This window comes from Pleurodeles waltl, chromosome 3_1 (genome assembly GCF_031143425.1).
Source record: "Pleurodeles waltl isolate 20211129_DDA chromosome 3_1, aPleWal1.hap1.20221129, whole genome shotgun sequence".
NCBI classification, from domain to species: Eukaryota; Metazoa; Chordata; class Amphibia; order Caudata; family Salamandridae; genus Pleurodeles; species Pleurodeles waltl.
In genome coordinates this window covers 374684712-374712669 of record NC_090440.1, presented here as the reverse complement: position 1 = coordinate 374712669, position 27958 = coordinate 374684712, and the positions used below count along the sequence as shown (strand labels likewise).

Below are 27958 nucleotides of genomic sequence, written 5' to 3'. Positions count from 1 at the left end.
CTTCTCTGGCGAAAGTTGTTTTTGATATTTCAGGACCTTTTACTTCATTAATTGCAGGATTATAGGTTTGCCATGGTTCTGGTAGACTATCACTTCAAATGGCATGAAGTAAAATGTGTCTCAAGTCACCACTGTTGTTGTGATTGAATTCCTGAAGAAGCTGTTTGCTACAGAAGGGTATCCTAAAGTTGTTATCACTGATGAAGGGGTATAGTTGAAGTCACATGAGATGGAGAGTTGGCTTAGATACTTTAATATTCACCATGTCATCACTGGCACTGTACAAGCCTCAATTAAATGGACAAGTAGAAACGTTTAACCGTGCATTGAAGGAAAGCAGTTTTCAGACAACAAAAAATTCACATTAATGTTTGTTCTGGAGAGGATCTTTGTCTACTGGCAGTTTTGACTCAAAGTAGCGTGGAGGGTTCATATGCTTACTGCAAAGAACATAGACTATTCTGATTACATACCTGAATTTTATGTGGAAAGCTCAGTGGATGTTAGAGTGGACATTCTTGGCATTGACCAAAAACATTTTGCCTTCACTCCTCCTGTTTTCAGAATTCGCTTTTGCTTGTATTAGGACTATGTGCATGTTTACTACTGCTAACCAGTTTGTGCTCTCTCTCCCTAAAGCATATAAACACTGACTACACCTGATTGGCACTTTTAATGTACTTGTAAATCACTAATATATGGTACTACGTATTCCCTTGCCCTGTAAATGAAATGATGCTAGTGGGCCTGCAATACTCCTTGTACTAGCCACTAAAGTAACCTTTAAAACATGTCAGACTTGCCATTGCAGTCTATAGTGCAGTTTTAAAAATCATTTTGACCTGGCAAAATATATTTAGCCAGGCCTAAACCTTCTTTTATAATGCTTATGAGTCACCCCTAGGGTAGGTTTTAAAAGTCCACAGGGCAGGGTGCATGGGGGTTTATCAAAGGTAGGGCATGTGGATTTGAGTTTTAAATGTCCTGTTAGTGAAAAAACCTTTAAGTAGTTTGTAACTACTGGAAGTACTGTCTTTCATTGATTAATACTGGGCTACCTTATTACATTTATTAAGTGGATTTGAATTGGTTAGAGATATCATGCTTATAGTCAAATCAGTTGTAACTTAAAATCTTCTTTAATGGTAAAGTCCCAAATCTGAAAATTCCCCTTTTAGAAATTTGGCATTTCCTTGTCCTAAACACTTGTGCCTTTTGCCAGTGTCCTGGTTCACATAAATGTTAATGCCTCTGCTGTTAGGGATTGTGTATTCCTCCCATGCAGTGACAAAACAGGAATGGGGCAGGGCTGCACCCTGTCCCACTTGACAGGGCAAGTGAGGAACATTCTAGAACTAGGTGTTTGTGTGTAGGGTGGGGCACCCTGTCCTACCCCAAGGCTGGCACCAGGTATTAATATTGGACCTTCAGAACACGTCTTTAGTACACTCCTGGACCTGTGGAAGTTTCAGAACTCCCTTGCTGCCAGAGGAAGGACTGCTTTGCTGCCAGAAGTAATGCCTTGTTGTTTCAAGGAGACGTAGGACAACTCCTTGTACCCAGAATCACTGGAGTGACTAAGAGGGCTAGTTGGCTGTCCTGTGTGAGTTACAGGGGCATACCAAGCACAACTCCTGAGGTCTAGGACAGTGCTGCTGGCCTCCTGCTGGCGTGAGTCCTAACTCCCCAAGCGTTGTCCGCAGGTCCTTGTCCCTTGGAAGCGGTGTCAGTGGTACTGATCCTGTCTAACCCTAAAAGCTGAGACAAGAAATGTTTAATCTTTCAACAAAAACGTCCTGGAGAACCAACAGAAGGCAAGGACCATCCTGTCAGCTGGATTGTCCAAGGTGCATCACAGATTGGCCTGACTATGTTGTAGCTCCCACTATGTTCTTCTCAACCGCAGCAACTCCCTTTCGGTGAGACCTGTCAGAGACCGAATCCGATCTCATGGAGCCCTCTTCAGATTCAGCCTGCAGCTTCGTCCCATTGGAGAAATTCAACTTCAAAAACGTTGTTTAAGACTGAAGATAGAAAACTTGATTTGGCTCAATGATGATGACTCCCCATTGAAGATGACCCTCATGGCCTGAAAATCAAGCTTTTCCCACTTCTCCTACTACTATTTAGTGCTGCACTGAGATGTTGCCAGGTGGCTCCCCGGCGTTAACAAATAATCCTTCTCAGATACAACCTTCTGCCTTGCAGCACTGAATTCTACCTTCACCAGGACTTTTTAACTGACTTTCTTTTGAGACTGAAGGTAAGTGAAGATTGGGCCAAATGCACCCCTTGTATCGGACACATGCTCCCTTGCTGTCAGCCTTAACTTTTGACTTTAACCCAGTCTTGCATGATCACATACCCCTACATGCGGTTGGCGCTTTGATCTTTTAGGTGCTAGATTTCACTAGAAACCTTAATGTATAACTCTGCACCTATTTTAATGTACGTTGTACCAGTACTGATTGCTCAATGTTTTCTTTTAGGTTCTTATGGTAGTTTTTTTTCTTTTTTTCTTCTTAAGCTTAATAAAAATACTGTTTTCTTTATTTTTTAAACTCTGGTTTTACTGATTGGATTTAATTTGTTTTAATGTCATTTTATTTATTATAATTCTCTATTATTCTAAATTGTTTGGGTTTGTGTTGTTTTCACATTATTACTGTTTGTGTATTGCATAAATACTTTGCACATTGCCTCCGAGTTAATCCTGCCTGCTTTTGTGCCAAGCTATCAGAGGGTTAAGCACAGGTTAATTTAGGGACTTTTGTGGTTCATCCTGACAGTGTGGTTGTTGTCTGAGTGGGGTAACCCCACACCGTCTCCCCCCACTCCCCTCAACCAAATAAGTCAATTTCATATAGTGGGTTACTGTGTTTGTCACAGAAATCCTATTTTATTACTTGACGTTCATAAGTTACAATCCTGAAATAGTACATGGACCTATGATTTGTCCTCAAACAGCTACATGCAGACTGTATGTTATAGGCTAGAAGGTTATGTTTTGTTTCTCAGTCTTTCATTATTCTAATGTTACTAAACATGATTTGCTTGGTTAGAATTTAATTCTTATGAGTAGAACCAACCCAACCACTGTGGTACTTTTTAAATCCAGAGTTTGTGCTTCTCCAAACAAAACACACTTTGTAATCCTCATTATTTTACCTAAAATTTCCGATGGACTGATTTACACATGTATGAGTCATTGTCTCTGTAGAGTGTGCATGTGATGTAAAGTTCTCTGACACCCTACAGTAGTATGAGTAACGCTATAAAACAAATGAAATGCATGTGAGAAAGGTGCTGTGGTGAGATGAGTGGCGCTGTTGGGTGGTGGTAGTGAGAGAATCCTTGGAGAAGGTGGTCATTGAGCCAGGGGGTGCCAAAAAAAAGATTGTTGCACCAAGTGCCGCCAATGCTAATGCTGACTCTACCCAGCTTGGTCCAGGAGTGGTGTAGACCATATATTGACTTTGGTGCTCTCTGCCAGACCCGTCTTCACTTGATTAAGTTAATGCATTTTGAAAGTCTGTAACCATTCTCAATAAGAATGACAGCCGAGAACTAAAATGTAAATGTTTACTTATTTTCTTTAAGTACAAACATACATAGGATGGACCATCAATCATTTAGGCATGTAGGCATGTAATCCGCAATATGTCATGAACTCAGTAAAGTTCCATAAAAAAATCCAGCAAATACTCACCTTCTAAGAAAGGGAAAAGGTGAAGCCCCAACTGAGGAAAAGCAAATCCTTTTGTGAGACTTCAGACACAGGATTTCATACATATGCTACACTAGTACATGGTTCACAGGATATGCACCAATGGAGAACAAACAAGAAAACATTTTAATCCACAATACATTTGAGGATTTTTTCAGTTCTACTACAGTGTTATGCATTCACAGCGCATATTTGTGTTACATGACTGGTTAAATATTATGTTACTTGCTCGCAGGTTGTCTTTGATTAGGTACATCACATTAGGTGTGACTGGGAAAATGTTAGCTTCTCAGTGTAAAGCCTACACTGGTTATTGCAGCAGGAAACAACTACCAGGATCACGTGATGTTACGAAGTCTCATCGAAAATGGAAAGAAAGCGCAAAGTTGCCCTAAGTTAGCATGAGCTTTCATTCTTTTTATGTTAAAACACTACAGATCAGGAAAACAAATCCCATACTAGTGACCGTGATGTCCGCAGTATAGAAGACTGGAAGATCCCATAACAAATGTGGAGCTGAAAGGGGGTGGCCTCTAGTGTGGTGCAAGCAGAAAATAAGGCATAGGAAATGCAGGCATGAACATGTCTGGCCGCTTCTGCAGAAGAATCAAGAATCCTTTCTGGTAAATGTTCTCCAACAGAATCAGTACAACCCTTCACAAAGAACTAGCATATGCTAGAATCAGCTGCCACTGCTTTTTGCCATTCAAAAGCAGTGTGAATGACCGGTGTAACTATTGCTCCATTTAACTGTACGCAATTTTTGTAAGTTTTGTCCGAGACAGCCCTGCCTGTATTTGAACTCGTCATAAATGCCACCACATCAGCAGCAAATGCTTTGTTTTTTTCACCTTAGTCTCGCACCAATTCGGAGTCTGTCACAAGAGTTGTGAGCCTGTAATGGTAGAACATCTCGGATCACATCCTACTGTTAGCTTAGTAGTCTGGACAGTGTCGAAATTGCATTAATTAATGGTAAATGAAACACTGTCATCTGACAAATGTCATGGTGGTAGTTAATGAGCAAAATGTGACCATGAGCCATCAATTGTGTATCTTGAAGTGTTTTTTTTTTTTATCACCATGAACTTCTCTAAAGTAAGAACCAACTTTTACGTGTTCACAATGAAATGAATGAGCTAACTGCACAGTTTACCTTAAAATTTGAGGAACATGGTTTAGTCAAAGTGGGACGTATACATAATTGAGAGAACAAGGAATGTAATAAAGGAAAGTCAGATGCACTGGCATTTTTAAAATCAACCATCACAGAAGATGCAAGGCGTGTTAGAAAGACCTGCAAAAGGTTGTTAAAAAAAAAAAAAAAAAATGGCTTAAAGTAGACAGTGGTCTGCACTGTTAGCAGGAGTTTGAGTCAGTGATACAAGAACATTTCTTCAGTGGTAATAGGACCATTGTCAGCAAGTCCCTGTCCCATTTAACAAAGGAGAGCTGGTATATGTAGTGTTCGTTCTGATATATGTACATTAATGTTACCATCATGCGCGTGGAGTTCAACTTCTCATGGGCTACAGGAGGTGAAAGGCAAATACTACTCACATTGCAGGATGTCATATGCTATTCAGAGTCAAAATAGGGCGTGGTGCCGGGCCAAGCCAGAATATCAGCTGACCTTAAGAAGCCCAAACCTTGGATTTGGGGTGTCTATATTAGTTTTCTAACTGATGCTGTAATGAAAGGAACTCATATTGCCTGTTTTTGGCTGTGCATAAGGAGGTATTTTAGAAATAATTCAATAAAATATCCTCCTGTTGGCTTAAGTGGTACCACACCGAAAATCCTTGCAAGGTTGATTATCTCAGCTCCAGGGTGTGCCATATCAACATTGCTTGAAGCGTACAAGGTCAAAATTAGGCTAACTTGCATAATTTCCAAAATGACAGCAAAATGTGCAAATTTTACTTAGGAAGCCTAACTGCATTTAGCCCCATTTTCTTAGCGCAAAATGTATCTTCATGTTTTGCACTAAGAAAATAACGCTACATGTAACAGAACAGGAATAGCAACATCCAGCAGCCTCTTGAGCTCTGTTCCTGAGCTCTTGGGTAGACATTTTTGCCCACATTTACGCAGAAATTATGCAAACTTGTGTAATCACGTAATTTTCTGTACCTTTTCTTTACAAGAATAAGGCGAAATTAACTCATTACTCCACCGTAATTAACAGTTTGTCCAGGCCTACTCAAACCTCTGCTTCATTTGGTTTAGAAATTTGGGGTTTTAAAAACATTAATTTTGTTTTTAAAACCACTCCTGACATGGCCTTAGAGTCCCTGTACTTTATAAACTGGACTGAAAAAGAACATATCCTTAGCAAGCATAGGCCTATTTGACATCAGACTAGAATTTGGAGCACTATTGAACTGACACATTATAGAGGTGCTTTGAGTGATGCTTTGTACCAGGTGGGAGAGACCAATTTCAGACTGGTTTGAGTAAGTCTGTAAATTCTTTCACAAGTTTGTGGTCATCTCCTGAATGGATCCCTTTTGGGGCTTCTCATGCTATAAAATATGTGCATACGAACTGGCTTAATATAAAACTGAAGACTAATAAAGGCATGGGTTATTCACAAGGTATTCATTTTTTATCATTCAGAAGTGAGCTCTTGTTTGACCCAGATTTAAATACTTGTGCGTGCCATACAACTATACAGGGAGTGCAAAATTATTAGGCAAATTAGTATTTTGACCACATCATCCTCTTTATGCATGTTGTCTTACTCCAAGCTGTATAGGCTCGAAAGCCTACTACCAATTAAGCATATTAGGTGATGTGCATCTCTGTAATGAGAAGGGGTGTGGTCTAATGACATCAACACCCTATATCAGGTGTGCATAATTATTAGGCAACTTCCTTTCCTTTGGCAAAATGGGTCAAAAGAAGGACTTGACAGGCTCCGAAAAGTCAAAAATAGTGAGATATCTTGCAGAGGGATGCAGCACTCTTAAAATTGCAAAGCTTCTGAAGCGTGATCATCGAACAATCAAGCGTTTCATTCAAAATAGTCAACAGGGTCGCAAGAAGCGTGTGGAAAAACCAAGGCGCAAAATAACTGCCCATGAACTGAGAAAAGTCAAGCGTGCAGCTGCCACGATGCCACTTGCCACCAGTTCGGCCATATTTCAGAGCTGCAACATCACTGGAGTGCCCAAAAGCACAAGGTGTGCAATACTCAGAGACATGGCCAAGGTAAGAAAGGCTGAAAGACGACCACCACTGAACAAGACACACAAGCTGAAACATCAAGACTGGGCCAATAAATATCTCAAGACTGATTTTTCTAAGGTTTTATGGACTGATGAAATGAGAGTGAGTCTTGATGGGCCAGATGGATGGGCCCGTGGCTGGATTGGTAAAGGGCAGAGAGCTCCAGTCCGACTCAGAAGCCAGCAAGGTGGAGGTGGAGTACTGGTTTGGGCTGGTATCATCAAAGATGAGCTTGTGGGGCCTTTTCGGGTTGAGGATGGAGTCAAGCTCAACTCCCAGTCCTACTGCCAGTTCCTGGAAGACACCTTCTTCAAGCAGTGGTACAGGAAGAAGTCTGCATCCTTCAAGAAAAACATGATTTTCATGCAGGACAATGCTCCATCACACGCGTCCAAGTACTCCACAGCGTGGCTGGCAAGAAAGGGTATAAAAGAAGGAAATCTAATGACATGGCCTCCTTGTTCACCTGATCTGAACCCCATTGAGAACCTGTGGTCCATCATCAAATGTGAGATTTACAAGGAGGGAAAACAGTACACCTCTCTGAACAGTGTCTGGGAGGCTGTGGTTGCTGCTGCACGCAATGTTGATGGTGAACAGATCAAAACACTGACAGAATCCATGGATGGCAGGCTTTTGAGTGTCCTTGCAAAGAAAGGTGGCTATATTGGTCACTGATTTGTTTTTGTTTTGTTTTTGAATGTCAGAAATGTATATTTGTGAATGTTGAGATGTTATATTGGTTTCACTGGTAATAATAAATAATTGAAATGGGCATATATTTTTTTTTTGTTAAGTTGCCTAATAATTATGCACAGTAATAGTCACCTGCACACACAGATATCCCCCTAACATAGCTAAAACTAAAAACAAACTAAAAACTACTTCCAAAAATATTCAGCTTTGATATTAATGAGTTTTTTGGGTTCATTGAGAACATGGTTGTTGTTCAATAATAAAATTAATCCTCAAAAATACAACTTGCCTAATAATTCTGCACTCCCTGTAGTCCCTTTCCTTACAAGTGATTTGTCCACATTCACCCCTTCACTGGGGGAACAAACACCCCATTATAGCGTTTGACTCTCTTGGCATTGAGCAGAGCAGACGTAGTGCTACTCAATGGAGGTGATGTGGGCTAGTAATCACCATTTGCTAGTACGCAGTAATAACACTCAATAAATGATTGTCCAGTCTGTGCTTTTTCTTCAGGAAAGGAGAAGTACCTTTATACACACATTACAGAATACACCACAATACACCACAGTAATTTACAAATATGCCCAAGGCTGTTGGAAATACGTTTCACAACATTACGATCCTTAAAACAATCACAGTACCCCATTTGCTGTACAATACAGTACAAAACCATATAGGGGGTGTTGCTTTACATTGGGTCCATTTTACTACACTTAATGGCCAGAATTGCATGTAAAAATGCTACATTCCTTCACGGACTTCATTATCAATAATCCATCTACAATCATAAGTAAGCCTTCTACCCATGGGCATACATTATAATTAATAAAGCATTGCAGCCTTTCAGGAATGGTCATTACCGTCAGCACCAACACTCCTGACAAATAAAAAGCATGATCCAAACATAAAACATAGGTCTGTGCCTTTCTTATACACTTTCATGGCACAAGGAATGCAGCCATAGTACCAGGCCCTAGAGGGGTCTGCATTTCCAGCTGTAGAGCATTGGGAGTACTTAAAAATGAAGAAAATCCTAGATTGGTCATCCATTCTTAGGCCCTGTAAACCCAGGGTCAGTGCCTTCTGAAGGATCTGTGAGGGATGGGGGGGGATGCCTTATGGGGTCGCTCATTTGCAGGAAGCAGGATTTTTAATTCGGCCCCTCCAGTTGCTTTTCTTTGTGGTCGTGTGTGGCCCAATGCTGCACAGCTTTCCTTTTTTTTCTCCTCTTTTCTCTTTTTTTATTTTTATTTTTTTTATTTTTTATTTTAGGAGTGGGGTGCCCAGTCCTTTCTGGTCACCCCGAATTCCTCCATTCATTGGGTGCCCCAGCCAGCTCCCCGTCCGGCCAGTGTTCTCCTTGGCTGCTCGGAGAGCCTGCAGCGCTCCTCCACAGCCTGCTCCTGGCTGAACTCAGTCTTCCATGTAGTGACCACCCTCTCCTTCCAGACATGGTCAAGGGGAGTGGAGCAGGCCCATTAAATCTGGCTGAGCACAGTGGCTCTCACCCTCGATCCTTGTGGGCCTGGAGATGGAGTCCCGGGCCCTCCTCCTCTTTTGGGGAGAGTGACTGGGCTCACTCTCTCAGGAGTTGGGGTTGTGGGGCCCTTTCCTTGCTTTTTAGGGGCAGGCCACAACAGTACTCCCCCAACTTCTTTTGATTGTGGGAGATTGCAGATGAGGACACAGACCCTCATAGTGCAAAAGTTAGCCTGGGGGTTGAGATCCCTGGGTCTCTGGAGCTCTGGGGAGGGACTCCCACTCCATGCACCTCAGAGAGTACCCCCTGGTAACTCCAACAACGTGGACACCCTGAGTGGACCTCCCTGGGCTCTGATCCTGACCTGAGCCAGGAAAATATGACCATTCTAGATGGCCCATAAAATGTACAGATATCTTCTTGGATACTGCAGGAAAATGCCTCTGATGGCATGGTTACCCCCTAACTTTTTGCCTTTTGTTGATGCTAGTTATGATTGAAAGTGTGCTGGGACCCTGCTATCCAGGCCCCAGCAACAGGATTATTTCCCTAAACTATACCTTTGTCTCCACAATTGGCACAGCCCTTGCACACAGATAAGTCCCTTGTGATCAGGGAAGGTCTCTAAGGGCTGCAGCATGTATTATGCCACCCTTGGGACCCATCACTCAGCACATGCACAGTGCCTCACAGCTTGTGTGTGGTGGTGGGGAGAAAATGACTAAGTCGACATGGCACTCCCCTCAGAGTGCCATGCCCACAACCCACTGTCTGTGGCATAGGTAAGGCCTTACAACCCTAAGGCAGGGTGCACTATACCACAGGTGAGGGAATAATTGCAGGAGCACTATCCCCCTGCAGTATCTAAGCCAAACCTTAAACATTGTAAGTGCAGGGTAGCCATAAAGGTATATGGTCTGGGAGTTTGTCAAACACGAACTCCACAGTTCCATAATGGTTACACTGAATACTGGGAAGTTTGGTATCAAACGTCTAAATCCACACTGATGCCAGTGTGGGAATTATTGAGAAATGCACACAGAGGGCATCTTAGAGATGCCCCTTGTATAGCTACCTAACTACTAGTGCTAGGCTGACCAGTTTCTGCCGGACTGCCACATCCAGATGGGTTTTTGGCCACATGGGGTGAGTGCCTTTGTCACTCCGTGGCCAGGAACAAAGCCTGTACTGGGTGGAGGTCCTTCACACCTCACCAGGCAGGAAGTGTAACACTTGGCAGTGAGCCTCAAAGGCTCAAGCTTGGTGTTACAGGGCCCCAGGGCAATCCAGCTAGTGGAGATGTCAGCCCCTCCGGACATGCCCCCACTTTTGGCGGCAAGTCCGGAGGAGATAGTGAGAAAAACAAGGAGTCACCCTCCAGTCAGGACAGCCCCTAAGGTGTCCTCAGCAGAGATGACCCCTGCCTTAGGAAATCCTCCATCTTGTTTTGAAGGATTCCCCCCAATAGGATTATGGATGTGCCCCCCTCCCCACCGGGAGGAGGCACAAAGAGGGTGTAGCCACCCTCGAGGACAGTAGCCATTGGCTACAGCCCCCCAGACCTAAACACTCCCCTAAATTGAGTATTTAGGGGTGACCCTGAACCCAGGAAAGGAGATTCCTGCAACCTGAAACAAGGACTGCTGACCTGAAAGCCCCGCAGAGATGACGGAGACGACAACTGACTTGGCCCGGGCCCTACCGGCCTGTCTCCAGACTCAAAGAACCTGCACAGTGACGCATCCAGCAGGACCAGCGACCTCTGAGGACTGACCTGCACCCAAAGGACCAAGAAACTCTAGTGGACAGCGGCTCTGTCCTAGAAACAACCATCTTTAAAGGGACTCCAGCCTCACCCAGGAAGCGTGAGTCCCCAATACTCTGCACCCCATTCCCCCGGCTCGTGTCCAGAAGAACCAACACTGTAGAGAAGACCCCCAGGCGACTCCAACGACGTGAACACCCTAAGTCGACCTCCCTGCACCCCCACAGCGATGCCTGCAGAGAGGATCCAGAGCCTCCCCCTGATCGCAACTGCCCGGTAACAAAGAAACCCGACGCCTAGAAGAAATGCACCGCAGCCCCCAGTCCCGAGAGAAACCAACTACCGGTGCAGGAGTGGGCCAGCAGGCGGCCCTCATCCCTGCTCAGTTGGTGGCTGACCTGAGCAGCCCCCCTGTGCCCTGCCTGCTGCCCCAGGTCTCTCCATTGATTCCTATCTGAATCCCGACACCTACTTCACACACTACACCCGGCCACCCCTGTGCCGCTGAGGGTGTATTTTGTTTGCCTGTTTGTGACCTCCCCCCCCAGAGCTCTACAAACACCCCCTGGTCTGCTCCCCGAGCACGCAAGTACTTACCTGCTAGCAGACTGGAACCTAAGCCCCCCTATTCTCCATAGGCGCCTATGGTATTTTGGCCCTACTTTGACCTCTGCACCTGACCGGCTCTGTGTTGCTGGTGCTGGGTGTTAGGGGTTAAATTGAACCCCCAACGGTGGGCTGTCTATGCCCTGGAGACTGAACTTGTAAGTGCTTTACTTACCTCAAAAACTAACCAATACTTACCTTCCCCAGGAACTGTTGATTTTTGCAATGTCCACATTTAAAATAGCTTATTGCCATTTTTGCCAAAACTGTGTACATTACTGTTTTCATTCAAAGTTCCATATTTACCTATGCCAAGTACCTTTACAATTTATGTACTTACCTGAATTTTTAATCTTGTGGTTCTAAAATAAATTAAGAAAATATTTTTCTATATAAAAACCTATTGATCTGGAGTTAAGTCTTTGAGTGTGTTTTCTCATTTATTGCCTGTGTGTGTACAACTTATGCTTAACACTACCCTCTGATAAGCCTGCTGCTCGACCACACTACCACAAAATAGAGCATTAGTATTATCTAATTTTGCCACTGTCAATCTCTAAGGGGAACCCTTGGACTCTGCACTCTATCTTTCACTTTGAGATAGTATATACAGAGACAACTTCCTACAGATACCCTTTGCCCAAGTTTGATACGTTGATGGACACACTTTGTAGGCCAAAGAGAAGCAAACCTGCACTCTAAAGCATTTTTTCCCCTGTAGGTATAATAATGTGTTACTGCAGAGGAAGAGTAAACCACACTGACTTTCAGACTTTCGCTATGATTCTCCACTATTAATGTCAGGCCTACCCCAGGTCAGTATCTAACCCCTCTGCACCAGGTTACCTGTGCAGTTACAGAGCTTCGCACAATGGTAGTGTCATGTGTGCAGCCCTCACATGTGCATACGTGCTGCACAGTCACATGTGACGTCCGTTTACTGTGAGTCATCAGTTGTGAGCCTCAGAACTCATTAGAAAGTCAGAAACCAGGTGACCAAAAAGCGAAAAATCTGGTCTGTTTATGAACCCATTTTGTTACAATTCTGTAGAGCCATGGATGGTGAAAACATTGTACATTAAATTCCAATTGGCATGTTACCACTAGAACCTTTCACCCAGGTATTGGGAGTCCTCTACAAGCTAGTCTGGCAGATATTCTAAGTGTCCAGACTGTGCTGAATCTTAAAATGAATTATTTTCTTGCTCAGTGTGTCATATAGAGGAAAGAATGGTCACTGCAAATATTATGATCTCTCGATTTTTACTTTCTACATGAAGTATCAAACTTCAGTAGTATTTAATAAGTGAGTTTGCAGCAAGATTATTACTATGAATTTAAGGAAATAGCTGTTTTTGATTTTTTATTATTTTGCAGGGTTTGATTGTTTTGTCTGATCTCAGTTCAGTAGTTTGTATTTCTGTATTGAATGATTCAGCGAGCCATTTTACTGAAGTGCTGTCCAAAGTAATAAGATGATAAAATGTTAGTGTGCTGTGAACAATATTGAAACACCTTCTTGCCTTGGTACAGATAAGTACTCCTTGTAATTCCCTCTCTTACGTTTTAGTTTGCAGAAAAATTTCAAGAAGTGAAGGAAGCTGCTAGATTGGCCAGAGAAAAATCTCAAGAAAAAGCTGAAACCTCAAGCAATCATTCCCAAGTAAGTTTTATATAATAATAGAGGTCCGAGTCTGCAAGATGCCCCTAATGTCAAGACATTTTCTTGGTAATATAGGAATTTTAAAATCCCTTAACAAGGAACAGCCATATTTTTGTATTTGTTCAAAGGAGGGAAAGATGTGTGAAGTATTGGGTTCAGCTCTATGGAATTCTCTAGATTAGCCACCATGCTCCGTCTTGGTGCTCTTCCAACACAAACTGAGGGGCTCATGATGACTCCGCCACCCACTAAAGTCCTGTGTCTGGATGACTGGCTATGCGTGCCCTATTAAGAGTTTGCTGCTGGGACTGCGGCGGAAACACACCACAACATTGACACCTGCTCATAAGGGAGTTGCCGGCAATGCTGCGGTGCTTCAGGTGTGACAGCACCCGCTGCACTTTTCACTGCCCATAATTCAGGCAGTGAAAAGCGCGACAGGGCTGTCTATGGGGACCCCTTCACTGCCCATGCCAAGTGCAGTGCAGAGGCCTCCGACACCCCTTTTACGTCGGGCTTTGCATGGCGGACCGACTGCCACTCAAAACTGGCGGAAAGGTGACTCGTAATCTGGTGGACATTGCTGCTTGCAGCGCTGCCCTGGTGGATTATGACCGCCAGGCTGTTGACTGGCGGCAACCTGGCCATGCCGGCGTTTAGACCTGGAAGGGTCCGCCACGGTTGTAATGTGGCGGTCGGACCACCACACTCATAATGATGGCCTGAATCTCTTAATGTTACAGAGGAACCTTAAAGCTTTTATTTAAAATACAAACAGTAATTATGATAAATCCATAAGTAAATTGTATTTCTTTGGTATCATTTCCAGTTTATGTTTCAGATATTCTAGCCAACTTGCGTTTTGTAGTGATCCTGCTTCCCCAGGGCTGTACTTGTATCATATTGCAAATTACAACTTTTACACAACAAAACTGAAATGTATGATTGTCATACTTTGTTTCATTATGAAAGTCTCAAAATGCTACCTACACCTTCCTATCATACATCTAGACTTCTTTTTTGAGACATACAAATTCAATAGACGTATATTAGTTTGTAGAACTTTGCTTCATATTAAAGTTCATTAATAGGTTCTCATCTTACACCTATGTTTACAAGCTAAAAACTGGTGGTCTTTTTACTCTACCTAATGTTGCACTTGCTCACCAATAAATTATACCATGTATCATGTAAAGTTGATGGATTTATTTTGTACTTCTTAGAAATTTTGTATCTTATGTCCCGTGGTTTAGATATAGGACAAGGGGAAGTGCCAAAGGTATTCATTGACTTTTTTAGCAATATGACTACAGATCTAGTGCATCTTTCTGAATTATAATTCTATATCACATAAACAATTGCATTATTCATCCACTGTAGTAACAAAAAACAAGGAATCTATTATGTCAGCAACGATATGAGGTTCTAATTGTGCTTCTTACTAAGGGACTAAAATATTACACCATACATTTTTTACAAAAGTGATTAACACATACATACCTAAATTGTGGCATCTTTTTCAAATTACTGGTGCTTCTTTTATATGTACATTTGCATGAGGTTCAATTGATGCCCATGATATGGTCCTGAAAGTTTTATACAAGTCATAGACGGTCATTGGCATGCACTGTTCATTTATTGTTAACTGTGTTCCCTTCAGCTGCATTCCAGTGCCTGCCATTTTGAGACAATATAAATACAAATCCCTTCATGACCCATTCAGTGCAGGATGCCAAAAACATGTGGCGATCCCCGGAGCAGGAAGGCAACCATACTTTTAGGATTGTGCATGTTATTTGCCATTGTACATATTTAGTTTGGTGTGCCAATAGGTTGGCAATATCTGATAGAGACATATAGTTGGAGGTTCCTTACCTTAGAATTTCACCCAGGCGTCAGTCTGGATTCAGAGATTTTTCTCAAGCAGTACCCCTGTGCACCATTGGCTCAATTGACTCCACGTCTGTCATCATCCGCACCAGATATGAATTTGTGGGTCCTATATAGGCGCCACCCCAGTGAGCCAACATCAGTTCTTTTCTTTCCATGCCAGTCAGTGCTGATCCAAAGAAAAAGCTACCCCTCAGTTATCTTTGATTGGTCTTTTTTTACTTTTTGTCAGTTTTGTGAGTTGTTAAACTCCTCACGCGTCAAGGGATGTCTTTGAGGAAGACCGGTTTCAAGCCCTGGGGATCATTTAATTGAGCGATGTCCATGATGGATCCGCACCTCATGTGCCTTTGGTGCCTTGAGCGCGACTACAACCCCAAGTCGTGCTCTGAGTGTCCGGCCATGCAGCCGAAGGCTTGGAGAGAACGTTCCTTGAAGCTGATGGTAGCCTAATGCTTGACTCTGCCCAAGCCACGGTCTTGAGCAGGAGCATCATCGATCTTAGTCTCCATCTGTGGAGTCTGTGTCTGGGCCAATCTGTGCCTCCCCGAGCTTCCAGGAGCTGGAGCGACCCCTGCCCAACTCAGAGTTCTGAGAGGCCATGCTCCTCATTTTTGGGCAGTCCAACACCATTGTTGCACCTTTAGGCCCCATGGACTTGGAAGGGGGGCCCTCTGGGTCTGCGCTGGCAGCTTTGGCTCCGAGGGGCACCCAGCGATCCATGCTTGAATCTGGAACAACGTTTGTTGTACCAGCTCAACCTTGCCTGACGCTGGTCTCTGTGCTCCTGGAACCACCCATGAGAATGCCGTGCCCATCCTCATTGCCGACACTGAGTCACATGGGCCACTCTGACAGGGTCCCTTGCCCCTTATGTGGGACCCTGAGCCTTATTCCTATGGGCTATGTTACGGTGAGGAATAGGAGGGGTTCCAAGAACACCAGCTCAAGAATCAGTGGCCTGATGTACGAACTTGGGTGAAGCCAGTGATGTGACTATCTCCCCAGATACAGGCAGGCTTTCTCCCTCTACTGTGGCTACGGAGAAGAGGGCGTCGTTCTCTGTTGTGGTGAGAGGAGCGGCTGAGGTTCTGGACCCTGAGTTGTCTTCAGTGGCAATCAGGACTAAACTCATAACAGAGGTGCTTCAGCCTGGAGTTTGTTCTTCTGAACCCCTGTTCCCCTTCAATGAAGCCCTTACGGATGTCTTGCTGGGTCCCTGCCCCAAACCTAGCACACGGGCTCCTGTGAACAGGACAGTTGCCCACCGCCATAGCCCTGCCCCGGGTGATCCAAGTGTCCTTGTGCAACACCCCACCCCTCCCTCCGACCCAACTCCTGGGAGCTTGGCCATCCAGGCCTCTACCTCCCATGGCACATTCCCATCTGCACCCCCGGATAGGGAATCCAAGGGGCTGGACACACTTGGGAAGATGATGATCTCTTTCACCATCCTGGCATTGCGGCCCCTGAACACTACATGCTTTTGGGGCTGTCATTCTCATACACTGTGGGATACAGTTGCACAAGTGCTGCCACAGGTCCTGAAGGAGGTCTGGGCTGTACTTTCCCAAGCAGTTGCTGATGGGAGATGTTGGACTTTTGCTTATGCAGGGTCATCCCCAGTCTTTTTGCCTCCTGCCTCCTATTTTTTTCTGACCTGTCGCTGTTGGCTTTTGAACTCTGAGCACTTTCCCACTGCTAACCAGTGCTAAAGTGCATATGCTCTCTGTGTGAAATTGTATGTGTGGTTTATCCATGATTGGCATATTTGATTTACTAGTAAGTCCCTAGTAAAGTGCACTAGAGGTGCCCAGGGCCTGTAAATCAAATGCTACTAGTGGGCCTGCAGCACTGGTTGTGCCACCCACATAAGTAGCTCTGTAATCATGTCTCAGACCTGCCACTGCAGTGTCTGTGTGTGTATTTTTACACTGTAAATTCGACTTGGCAAGTGTACCCACTTGCCAGGCCTAAACCTTCCCTTTTCTTACATGTAAGGCACCCCTAAGGTAGGCCCTAGGTAGCCCCAAGGGCAGGGTGCAGTGTATGGATAAGGTAGGACATATAGTAATGTGATTTATATGTCCTGACAGTGAAATACTGCTAAATTAGTTTTTCACTGTTGCAAGAACTGTCTCTCTCATAGGATAATATGGGGGCTACCTTTAAATATGATTAAAGCGTAGATTCCCCTAGAGAGTAGATGGACATGTGGAGTTTGGGGTCCCTGAGCTCACAATTTAAAAATACATCTTTTAGTAAAGTTGATTTTAAGATTGTGCGTTTGAAAATGCCACTTTTAGAAAGAGCATTTTCTTGCTTAAACCATTCTGTGACTCTGCCTTGTTTGTGGATTCCCTGTCTGGGTCAGTTTGACAGTTGGGTTGTTTTCACCTCACACCAGACAGTGACACAAAGGGAGCTGGGGTGTAACCTGCATTTCCTGATTAGCCATCTCTGCTAGGAGGGAGGGGTGGAGTGGTCACTCTCATCTGAAAGGACTGTGCCTGCCTCTAACAATGCCGGCTCCAACCCCCTGGTGTGTGTCTGAGGCCTTGCCTGGGCAAGGCAGGATTTCACAAGTAGGTGTGAGTCCCCTTTGAAGAAAGGTGACTTCAAAGACTAAAATGGGTATAAGAAGGGCACCCAAATCTACAGACTTTAGAAACACTTCTGGAATCAAGAGGAACCTCTGCCTGGAGAAGAGCTGTTAGCTGAGGAGGAAGTGCTGCCCTGCCTGTGACTGTGCTTTGTGGAGCTTTCCTGCAGTGCTGCTTCTGCCAGAGTAAGAGGGCAAAGACTGGACTTTGTGTGCCTTCCATCTTGAGAAGAAATCTCCAAGGGCTTGATCTAGAGCTTGCCTCCTGTTGTTTGAAGTCTCAGGGACAGCAAAGACTTCTCTTCCAGCACCTGGAGCCTCTGGAGAGACTCCTACTCTGCCCTGTGGTGCCCATCCAGTCCTGGGACCCTGAAAGGAGAAGCTGGCAGCCTAAAGACAAGAAAATCCACGCACAGAGCGCCGTGCGGGGAAAAGATAGACGCGAATCCGATCGGCGGGTGAAAAACGACGCGCCGCCAGCTCCGCGGCTGAGAAACAACGCTCGCAGGAAACGCGACCGAAGAATCGACGCACGGAGCAGGAGAAACGACGCGCAGCATCGCTGACGGAGGCTGGAAGATCGCAACCTGCGCGGCTGGATCGTCAACTCATCGTGCGGCTGGATTTTTGACTCGAGTACCGCCGTGCGGAGTTATTTTCGACGCCCGCCCGTGCGGGGTTATTTTTGACGCACACCAGGTACATTTTCACTCTAGCAGCGCTAGTGTGTTTTTAAAACTACTTAAAGACTCTTTTTGATTTTTAATTAATAACTTGACTTGTAAATGGTGGATTTTTGTCGTTTTGGTCTTGTTTTGTTTAGATAAATATTTCCTATTTTTCTAAACCTGTGTTGTCATTTTGTAGTGTTTTCATTGAGTTACTGTGTGTGTTGGTACAAATACTTTACGCCTAGCACTCTGAGGTTAAGCCTACTGCTCTGCCAAGCTACCAAGGGGGTAAGCAGGGGTTAGCTGAGGGTGATTCTCTTTTACCCTGACTAGAGTGAGGGTCTTTGCTTGAACAGGGGATAACCTGACTGTCAACCAGGGACCCCATTTCTAACATTGGTGATCAGCGGTCGGGATTTGGACTTGTATTTGTACTTGACATACAGTGATTAAGTGTACACTACTGTTTTGATCTCAGACCACTACGTGACCACATACTACTTGTTTGGTGATCTTTTGCTATTTCTCTTAAGAACTCCTTTTTGTTCTACTTCCATGATTTTGCTGATCCCTTGACTGATTCTTTTTACTTCATTGGGAACTTATTTTCTGCCTTTGGAACTTTGCACTTGTGACCATCATGTCTCAATCTGGAGATGCAACAGCTGGAGCTGTTTTTGAAATGGAGAAACTGAAGGAGTACTCAGTTGCTCAATTGAAACAGTTCCTTAAAGATCTTGACTGTCCCACTAAGAGCTCCACCAGGGAGGGTGAGCTGCAAAAGGCACAGAGGGCCGGGGTGACAATCAAGAAGGCTGGAGGGCACACAGAGGAGGAGAATGTGGGTGGGGAAGTGCAGAGGATACACAGTGGTGTAGTGGAGGTACCTGTTACGCCTGGGGGGAGGGTCCCCAGGAGGGGTAGCAGGGTGTCGTCCAAGGGTCTGACTCCTAAAGATGTGCAGGACAGACAGGCAGAAAGGGTTCGCCGGTTGGAGGCAGAAAAGTTGAGGATGCAAAGGGAGTATGACAAGTGGGAAAGGGACTTCGAGATACAAAGGATGATTTATGCTTACAAGCTTAAATTGAAACCGCTGGAAGTCATGAGGGTTGAATCCAGCTGGAATGGTGGCAGCAACAATTTTATATCTAGTGCTGCTGAAGAAATGCACATGCCCAGAGATGTGGTGCCCTACGTGAAGGAGGGAGTTAACACACACCAGGAGGTTCAGGGGTATGAGGTAGCTCCAGTGATGCACAGGGTCCCTGAGGTGGATTGGGGAACTGGCATGGGGAGTCATATTCCTACTGGTGGGAAGGACACTCTACTGACTCTAGGTGAGAGTGACAGGGAGAGGGGTTCCCCCCAGGTAGAAGTCCTGGTTATGGAGTGTGAAGACATCCCAGAAGAGTGTGGGTTGAGTGTCCGGGACAGTCGGGTACTGTCTCACCAGTCTCAGGAGGGTGATGTGGGGTGCTTTTTCAAAGCAGAGTCACTGGATGGTTGGGTGAAGGGTACTTTGGTTAATTCATGTGAGGGGCTGAGTGATGTAATTGCTGGAGAGCATATGTCTAGTCCTTATTTTCCAGAGCTATGCCAACACCAGGTGGAGTGTGAGTTCTCTGACCCCAGGGAGCTTACAATGGAGGCAGACCTCTTGGTGAGTACCAGAGAGTCTGAAGAGGCATTTGGGGGTGCTCCTGAGAGGAGTGGTCTAGGTATTTCCCAACCAGGTGAGGTAGGGAAGGATTGTAGTGTCCCAGGTAGGTCCCAGTGTAGTGGGATGGGTGAGGGACCCCATGTCCAGTCTCTGAGGAGAGGGAATGGGGATGGGCTGAGGTCCAAGGTGCCCGAGATCAGGTCCCAGGTCCTGGAGGGTTCCATGAGGGAACACCAGGAGGGGAGCCTAGCCTGTACCATAGGGCCATCTGTTGAGGGAGACCCCACAGTGTCAGGAGAACTTGGGGGGGCGGCTGTAGCCAGCGTCCCACCAGTTCTGGTGTCTGGCAGTACCACTCCTAGTGAGGGGGTGCAGAAGTCCAGACAGAGGGTTGAGAGGGGGTTGCGGACCCCAGTGGAGAACCTGGAGGGTCAGGGGTCAGCTCTGAGAGCAGAGCCCCCCAGGAATGACCTTGGTAAGACCATTTCTGGGTTGGGGGGAATCCAGACTCTGTCAGATGGGCAGAGGTCAGGAGACCTGCGCCAGCCAGACTCTTGTGTGGCCCTTGGGGACAGTGTGTCCCTTGAGGGGGGTAAGTGTGCCCCCCTGGAAGTCCTGGTGTGCCAGGCAGTGGTTCAACTGCAGGGTGGTGACCCTGGGTTGGATGACCAGGTTCAGAGGGTAAACTCTGACCTGATGGGGGGTAAGTGTGCTCCCAAGGAAGTCCTGGTGCGCCAGGCAGTGGTTCAACCGCAGGGTGGTGACCCTGGGTTGGATGACCAGGTTCAGAGGGTAAACTCTGACCTGGTGGGGGGTAGGTATGCCCCCCAGGAAGTCCTGGGTTGCCAGGCAGTGGTCCAGTCTGTGGGTACAGACCCTGGACTGGAGGATCAGGTGCAGGGGGTAAACCCTGACCTGAAGGGGTGGGCGGTTTGCCCAATCACCCCCCCTGGTGTGACTTCAAGGGGTACTCTCCCTGAGGGGGGGGTGCAGAACCCTGAGAGTAGGGACAGGGGAGAAAGAGCCTCACCCCTGGCCCCAGTGCAATCTAAGGGTACAGACCCTGGATTGGAAGGCCAGGTTCATGGTGTCATCCCTGACCTGGTGGAAGAGAGAGTGGTCAAAGGGTGCCAGGCACCTGGGGCTACCGCCCCCCACTCTCCACAGTCACAGTGGTTAGAGAGGCCTGAGGTCGGGCTCTCATCCCTGACAGTTGTCAGGGGTCACCGTGGCTTGCTGTCCTGGTGGACAGAGTTGCCCCTGGGGGGGGGACGAGAGTCACACCCCGGGGGTGGAGTGGGCTACACCACTGTGTTGGCCCTGGTGGTACTATCTGCCCATTGCAATTCATCTGTGAGCAAAGTAAAGTTAGGTGCTGCACAGATGGTGTCTGTAGATGTGGAGAAGGGTTCCCCATGGGTTAGCTTAGTGGGCCCTGAGAGTATGGACAGAGGGATCCAACTGGAGTCAGGAAGGCGTAGAACTGGAACATGCCCCTGCTGTTGTGGGCCTGGGTCCTTGTTCTATCGCCCCAATCAGGGAAGTACATCAAGGTATTGATTGTTCTCCCCTGGCTTTAGGCTGGTAGGGGGTCGGGTTGGACTTTTGCTTATGCAGTGTCATCCCCAGTCTTTTTGCCTCCTGCCTCCTATTTTTTTCTGACCTGTCGCTGTTGGCTTTTGAACTCTGAGCACTTTCCCACTGCTAACCAGTGCTAAAGTGCATATGCTCTCTGTGTGAAATTGTATGTGATTGGTTTATCCATGATTGGCATATTTGATTTACTAGTAAGTCCCTAGTAAAGTGCACTAGAGGTGCCCAGGGCCTGTAAATCAAATGCTACTAGTGGGCCTGCAGCACTGGTTGTGCCACCCACATAAGTAGCTCTGTAATCATGTCTCAGACCTGCCACTGCAGTGTCTGTGTGTGTGTATTTTTACACTGTAAATTCGACTTGGCAAGTGTACCCACTTGCCAGGCCTAAACCTTCCCTTTTCTTACATGTAAGGCACCCCTAAGGTAGGCCCTAGGTAGCCCCAAGGGCAGGGTGCAGTGTATGGATAAGGTAGGACATATAGTAATGTGGTTTATATGTCCTGACAGTGAAATACTGCTAAATTAGTTTTTCACTGTTGCAAGAACTGTCTCTCTCATAGGATAATATGGGGGCTACCTTTAAATATGATTAAAGCGTAGATTCCCCTAGAGAGTAGATGGACATGTGGAGTTTGGGGTCCCTGAGCTCACAATTTAAAAATACACCTTTTAGTAAAGTTGATTTTAAGATTGTGCGTTTGAAAATGCCACTTTTAGAAAGTGAGCATTTTCTTGCTTAAACCATTCTGTGACTCTGCCTTGTTTGTGGATTCCCTGTCTGGGTCAGTTTGACAGTTGGGTTGTTTTTCACCTCACACCAGACAGTGACACAAAGGGAGCTGGGGTGTAACCTGCATTTCCTGATTAGCCATCTCTGCTAGGAGGGAGGGGTGGAGTGGTCACTCTCATCTGAAAGGACTGTGCCTGCCTCTAACAATGCCGGCTCCAACCCCCTGGTGTGTGTCTGAGGCCTTGCCTGGGCAAGGCAGGATTTCACAAGTAGGTGAGTCCCCTTTGAAGAAAGGTGACTTCAAAGACTAAAATGGGTATAAGAAGGGCACCCAAATCTACAGACTTTAGAAACACTTCTGGAATCAAGAGGAACCTCTGCCTGGAGAAGAGCTGTTAGCTGAGGAGGAAGTGCTGCCCTGCCTGTGACTGTGCTTTGTGGAGCTTTCCTGCAGTGCTGCTTCTGCCAGAGTAAGAGGGCAAAGACTGGACTTTGTGTGCCTTCCATCTTGAGAAGAAATCTCCAAGGGCTTGATCTAGAGCTTGCCTCCTGTTGTTTGAAGTCTCAGGGACAGCAAAGACTTCTCTGCCAGCACCTGGAGCCTCTGGAGAGACTCCTACTCTGCCCTGTGGTGCCCATCCAGTCCTGGGACCCTGAAAGGAGAAGCTGGCAGCCTAAAGACAAGAAAATCCACGCACAGAGCGCCGTGCGGGGAAAAGATAGACGCAAATCCGATCGGCGGGTGAAAAACGACGCGCCGCCAGCTCCGCGGCTGAGAAACAACGCTCGCAGGAAACGCGACCGAAGAATCGACGCACGGAGCAGGAGAAACGACGCGCAGCATCGCTGACGGAGGCTGGGAGATCGCAACCTGCGCGGCTGGATCGTCAACTCATCGTGCGGCTGGATTTTTGACTCGAGTACCGCCGTGCGGAGTTATTTTCGACGCACGCCCGCCCGTGCGGGGTTATTTTTGACGCACACCAGGTACATTTTCACTCTAGCAGCGCTAGTGTGTTTTTAAAACTACTTAAAGACTCTTTTTGATTTTTAATTAATAACTTGACTTGTATATGGTGGATTTTTGTCGTTTTGGTCTTGTTTTGTTTAGATAAATATTTCCTATTTTTCTAAACCTGTGTTGTGTCATTTTGTAATGTTTTCATTGAGTTACTGTGTGTGTTGGTACAAATACTTTACGCCTATCACTCTGAGGTTAAGCCTACTGCTCTGCCAAGCTACCAAGGGGGTAAGCAGGGGTTAGCTGAGGGTGGTTCTCTTTTACCCTGACTAGAGTGAGGGTCTTTGCTTGAACAGGGGGTAACCTGACTGTCAACCAGGGACCCCATTTCTAACAGGAGAGATGCAGCAGAGTTCATGATCCGATGTGGACTGGACACGACCAACTCACTGGGTAGAGCGGTTGCATCAATAGTGGCCCTAAGGCACCACACCTGGTTGTGAACTCTGGCTTTTTGGGGAATGTCCAAGCCAACCTTATGAACATGCCCTTTGCTGGCAACTGCCTCTTCGGAGAAAAAGCAGACTCTGCACTCGAGCACTTCAGGGATTCCCATACTACTACAGGGGCACCGAGCCACGTCCATTCCCATCCACCCACCATGCTGTGCATGCTGCCCGGCCTCTGCTTGACCGGGACATGGGATCCACCGCCCTCGTGGATCAGGAAGCCAGTGGTCCGGTCAGTCCACTGTGGCACCCTACTTCTCCCCCTCTGCTGCTGCCACCTCCAAACCTTCCTAGTCTGACTCTCTTCTCCACCAGGGACCAATGGGAGGCTAGCAATCTATCACGTCCGATAGGTGGGTTTAGCAGATAGTCCAAAGGGGCTACTCCATCCCCTATGATACTACCCCTCCATCCGTGCCACCATCCTACGATGGGATGTTGGAGGTTCTCTTGGCACTTCTCCCTGAGGAAGGTATGGCTCTCTTGGCCAAGGGAGCCATAGAGAGGGTTCCTGTGCCAGAAGTAGGTTGTGGTTGCTATTCCTGCTACTTTCTGGTACCCAAAAAAGGACAGGGGCCTCTGCCTTATCTAGATCTTGGGCCACTCAATCTCTTCCTCAAGAAGAAGTTAAAAATGCTCATTCTGGCTCCAGTTCGTTCTGCCCTCTACCCAGGAGACTGGAATGTAGTGTTGGACTTGCAGGATGTTTATTTCCCTATTCCCATCCTGCCTGCCTACAGTTCACTGTAGGTCGCAAGAACTTTCAGTTCACTGTGCTTCCGTTTTGCCTAACCAGTACCCCTTGTGTGTTAATTGAAGTGATGGCAGTGGTTGCAGCTCATCTGCGCAGATCAGGGGTTTCGGTCTTCCCCTATCTCGATGACTGTTGAAGGTGGGCTCGTCCAAAGCTGTCCTCTCTCCCCTCCAGACCATGGCGGGCCTTCTGCATTTGCTGAGGTTCACTATAAACGTACACACCTGACTCCCTTCAGATGCTCCTTTTCATCCGAGTTGTTCTGGACACAGTGCAGTTTTGGGCTTATCCTCCTGAGCAGTGAGTCCAGGATATTCAGGCTATCCTACCGATGTTTCAGCCTCTGTCCTGGATTTCAGTGAGAATGACTGAGGCTGCTGGGTCTCATGGTTTCCTGCATCCTGCTGGTGACTCATGCCAGATGGCATATATGCGCTCTGCAGTGGGACCTGAAGTTCCAGTGGGCGCAGCATTAGGGTAATATCTCTAACATGTTCAGGATCGCGTAGGGAACTGTACAAGATCTCTAGTGATGGTTAACGAACCGTGATTGGGTCAGAGCCAGAGCCCTCTCCCTTCCCCATCCACATCTGACAATAGTGACAGATGCATCACGCCTGGGAAGGGGAGGCAATCAGGGAGAGGTGGAGGACAGAGGCGTCTGGTCTCCGGCACGATCCAGACTCCACATCACCTGTTGGAGCTCCATGCGATCAGAGTAACTTTGAAAACATTTCTTCCCTCTATCCAGGGGGAGGTAGTGTAGGTGTTCACGGGTAATGCCACAGCTATGTGGTACTGCAACAGGTGAGGGGTTGTGGACCCTTTGTCAGGAGGCTCTGCGCTGCTGGACGCAGCTGGAACATCAGGGCATTTTTCTGGTGGTTCAACATCTGGCAAGCTCTCTGAACGCCAGAGCAGACAAACTCCACCGACAATGCTTAGTTGATGACAAAAAAGGTCTCCATCCTGAGGTTTGGCAAGATCTTTCACCAGTGGGGAGATCCTTGGAGAGATCTTTTCACCTCCACAGAGAATGTGTAATGTCAGCAGTTTTGCATGTTGGAGTTCCCAAGGGGGCAATCACTCGACAACGCTTTTCGTCTCGTGGAACTCAGGCCTCCTGTATGCCTTTCCTACCATACTATTTCTGCCCAGAAGATCAAAAATGACGGTGCCCAAGTAATCCTTGTAGCTCCAGACTGGCCACGAAGAGTCTGGTATCCCGTGCTACTGAGTATGGCCATCGATCCTCTGATCAGAGTGCCCCTTTGGGAGGATCTTCTGTTGCAGCAACAGGGGTGGGTTCTCCACCCGAACCTGTCCAGTCTCTGCCTTCTTGGGTGGAGTTTGAGTGGAGACAGTTGACTGCTTTTGACCTTCCTCCCGAAGTCTGTAACATAATCTTGGCAGCCAGGTGCCCCTCATCAAAATGGTGTACACCTGTCATTGGAAGACATCGGTGGCATGGTGCATAGATGAGTCTGTTGACCCCCTTTCTGCCCCCTCACTGAGTTTGTTTATACTTGGCACAGCAGTGCACTGCTATGGTCACTCTCAAATGGTTATTTATCTGCAATCTTTTCATTTTTTAAGGTTGCCTGATCAACCTTCCTTGTTTGTCTCCTATTGTAAATCTGTTCCCTAAAGGTCTTGCTAGGTGTTTTCTCCATTCATTATGCCCTAATGGGATTTTAATTTAGTTTTGACATCTCGTGTGGTCCTTCAGCTCCTCTCCACAGTTGTCCTCTCAAGCGCCTCACTTTAGAAACAGCCTTCCTTGTGAGCATTATATCTGCCCACAAGGTGGGTGAGCTGCAGGCATTGTCAACTAAGCCTGTCTACCTCTCAATCTATCCTGACAGTGGTGTTTCACACAAAGGCTTCCTTTCTGCCAAAAGTGGTTAGGCCAATCTGTCACCTTGCCTACTTGTTATGCACCCCTCGCATCCTTCTAAAGAAGGAGAGATTCCACCGCTGGGGCCCAAAAAGAGTGACGTTCCACCTTCATTGTACTAAGTAGTTCTGGGTGGATGATCAACTGTTTGTTGGTTATGTGGGTGTGAAGAAAGGGTGGGCAGTGCAGAAGAGATCCAACTCCTGATGGTCGTACTCGGCATTAAAATATGCTACACACTGGCTACAAAGCAACCCCTTGTGTGTTTGAATGTTCTTTCTACCAGAGTCAGAGCTGCAACCACTGCGTTGGCACACGGAGTTCCAGTGCTTGACATCTGTCAGTAGCAACGTTGGGCATCTCTGCACACGTTTACCAAACACTACTGTCTGGACAGTCAGGTCACCTCATTGATGTTGGATGACACTGATGCTACAATTTGTGTCGTCGGCGTAAAACAACCAAGATAACATGAGAATGAATGAGTTTGGCTAGAGGAGTGACACAGATGTTGAAAAGAGTGGAACTTAATGAGGAGCCCTGAAGCACCCCACAATGAACAGAGAAAGGAGCATAGACAAACTCTGAAGGTTACCACTTGCTCTCTGTTAGATAAAAAAAGAACTGAGGATGGTAAGGATTGCACCTTGAAAACCGATTCTCTCAAACCGTTTGAGCAAAAATGATGAACCGTATCAAACATGGCAGAGAGATCAAGGAGAATCAGCACTGCCCTGCTTCCTCTACCCACCTCTAAGTTCATTTGCAATCCCCAAGGCAGATTCCGTACAGGGACCGGGTCTAAAACCGTGTTGTGATGGATCTAGAAGATGATTAGCCTAAATTCTTGGATACGTTCCCATGCAAACTTCATTGCAGCAATCTACGCTACCTTGACTCCGTCACCACTATCGACAAGGGGTTAGGGTCCACTGTGCAATTACAACTTGGCCAGCAAAACTTTTGAATATACCCACAACTAGGCAGCACCTCTATGAACATTGTTTCCTTGTCTCTCAAAGTGTAGGATGAGGTGAAAAACTCACACAGCCTTGGAAATAATAATTTTATTTCAATAAGTTCAGTTCACAGCAGGAGCAATGCAGGTAATTTAAATCTGACCAGGTGCAGTATTGCCCGGTATCTTTGTGCCTTAAAGCATTCGTTGTGTTAATAACAGGCACGATCGTTTTGACCAAGCTTAGGCTTCACAAATTAGGCAGTTAAGCCCCATGCTTTCCTGCATGAAAAGACCATGGATTGAAGAGGCGCTAAGGAAACTCTTAAGGGTTAGTTTTGGCCCATTTATGACAGAAATAGTGCAGAAAATTCCCTCAAAATGCACCAATTATTTAAAACAATTCAGGAGACAAATACCCCAAACCTTCCTCATAATCATCAGGCACGCTCGCAAAATTAAAATTCATTCAATACGTTTAAGCCCCCCCCCACTTTCAAATTCCACCAGTCACCACTGTCCAAACTATTGGTGAATACTCCATCTAAAGTGTGATTGG

The 27958-nt window shown here is 46.3% G+C and overlaps 1 protein-coding gene across 1 annotated transcript in view; it reads left to right on the top strand.

Moving 5' to 3' along the window:
* HOMER2 (homer scaffold protein 2) overlaps positions 1-27958 on the top strand; it is a 519584-nt gene that overhangs the window by 322767 nt on the left and 168859 nt on the right. The window contains exon 4 of the mRNA XM_069222560.1: positions 13079-13171. Within this exon, the coding sequence (XP_069078661.1) occupies positions 13079-13171 (93 nt within the window). The remainder of the gene's footprint in view (positions 1-13078; positions 13172-27958) is intronic.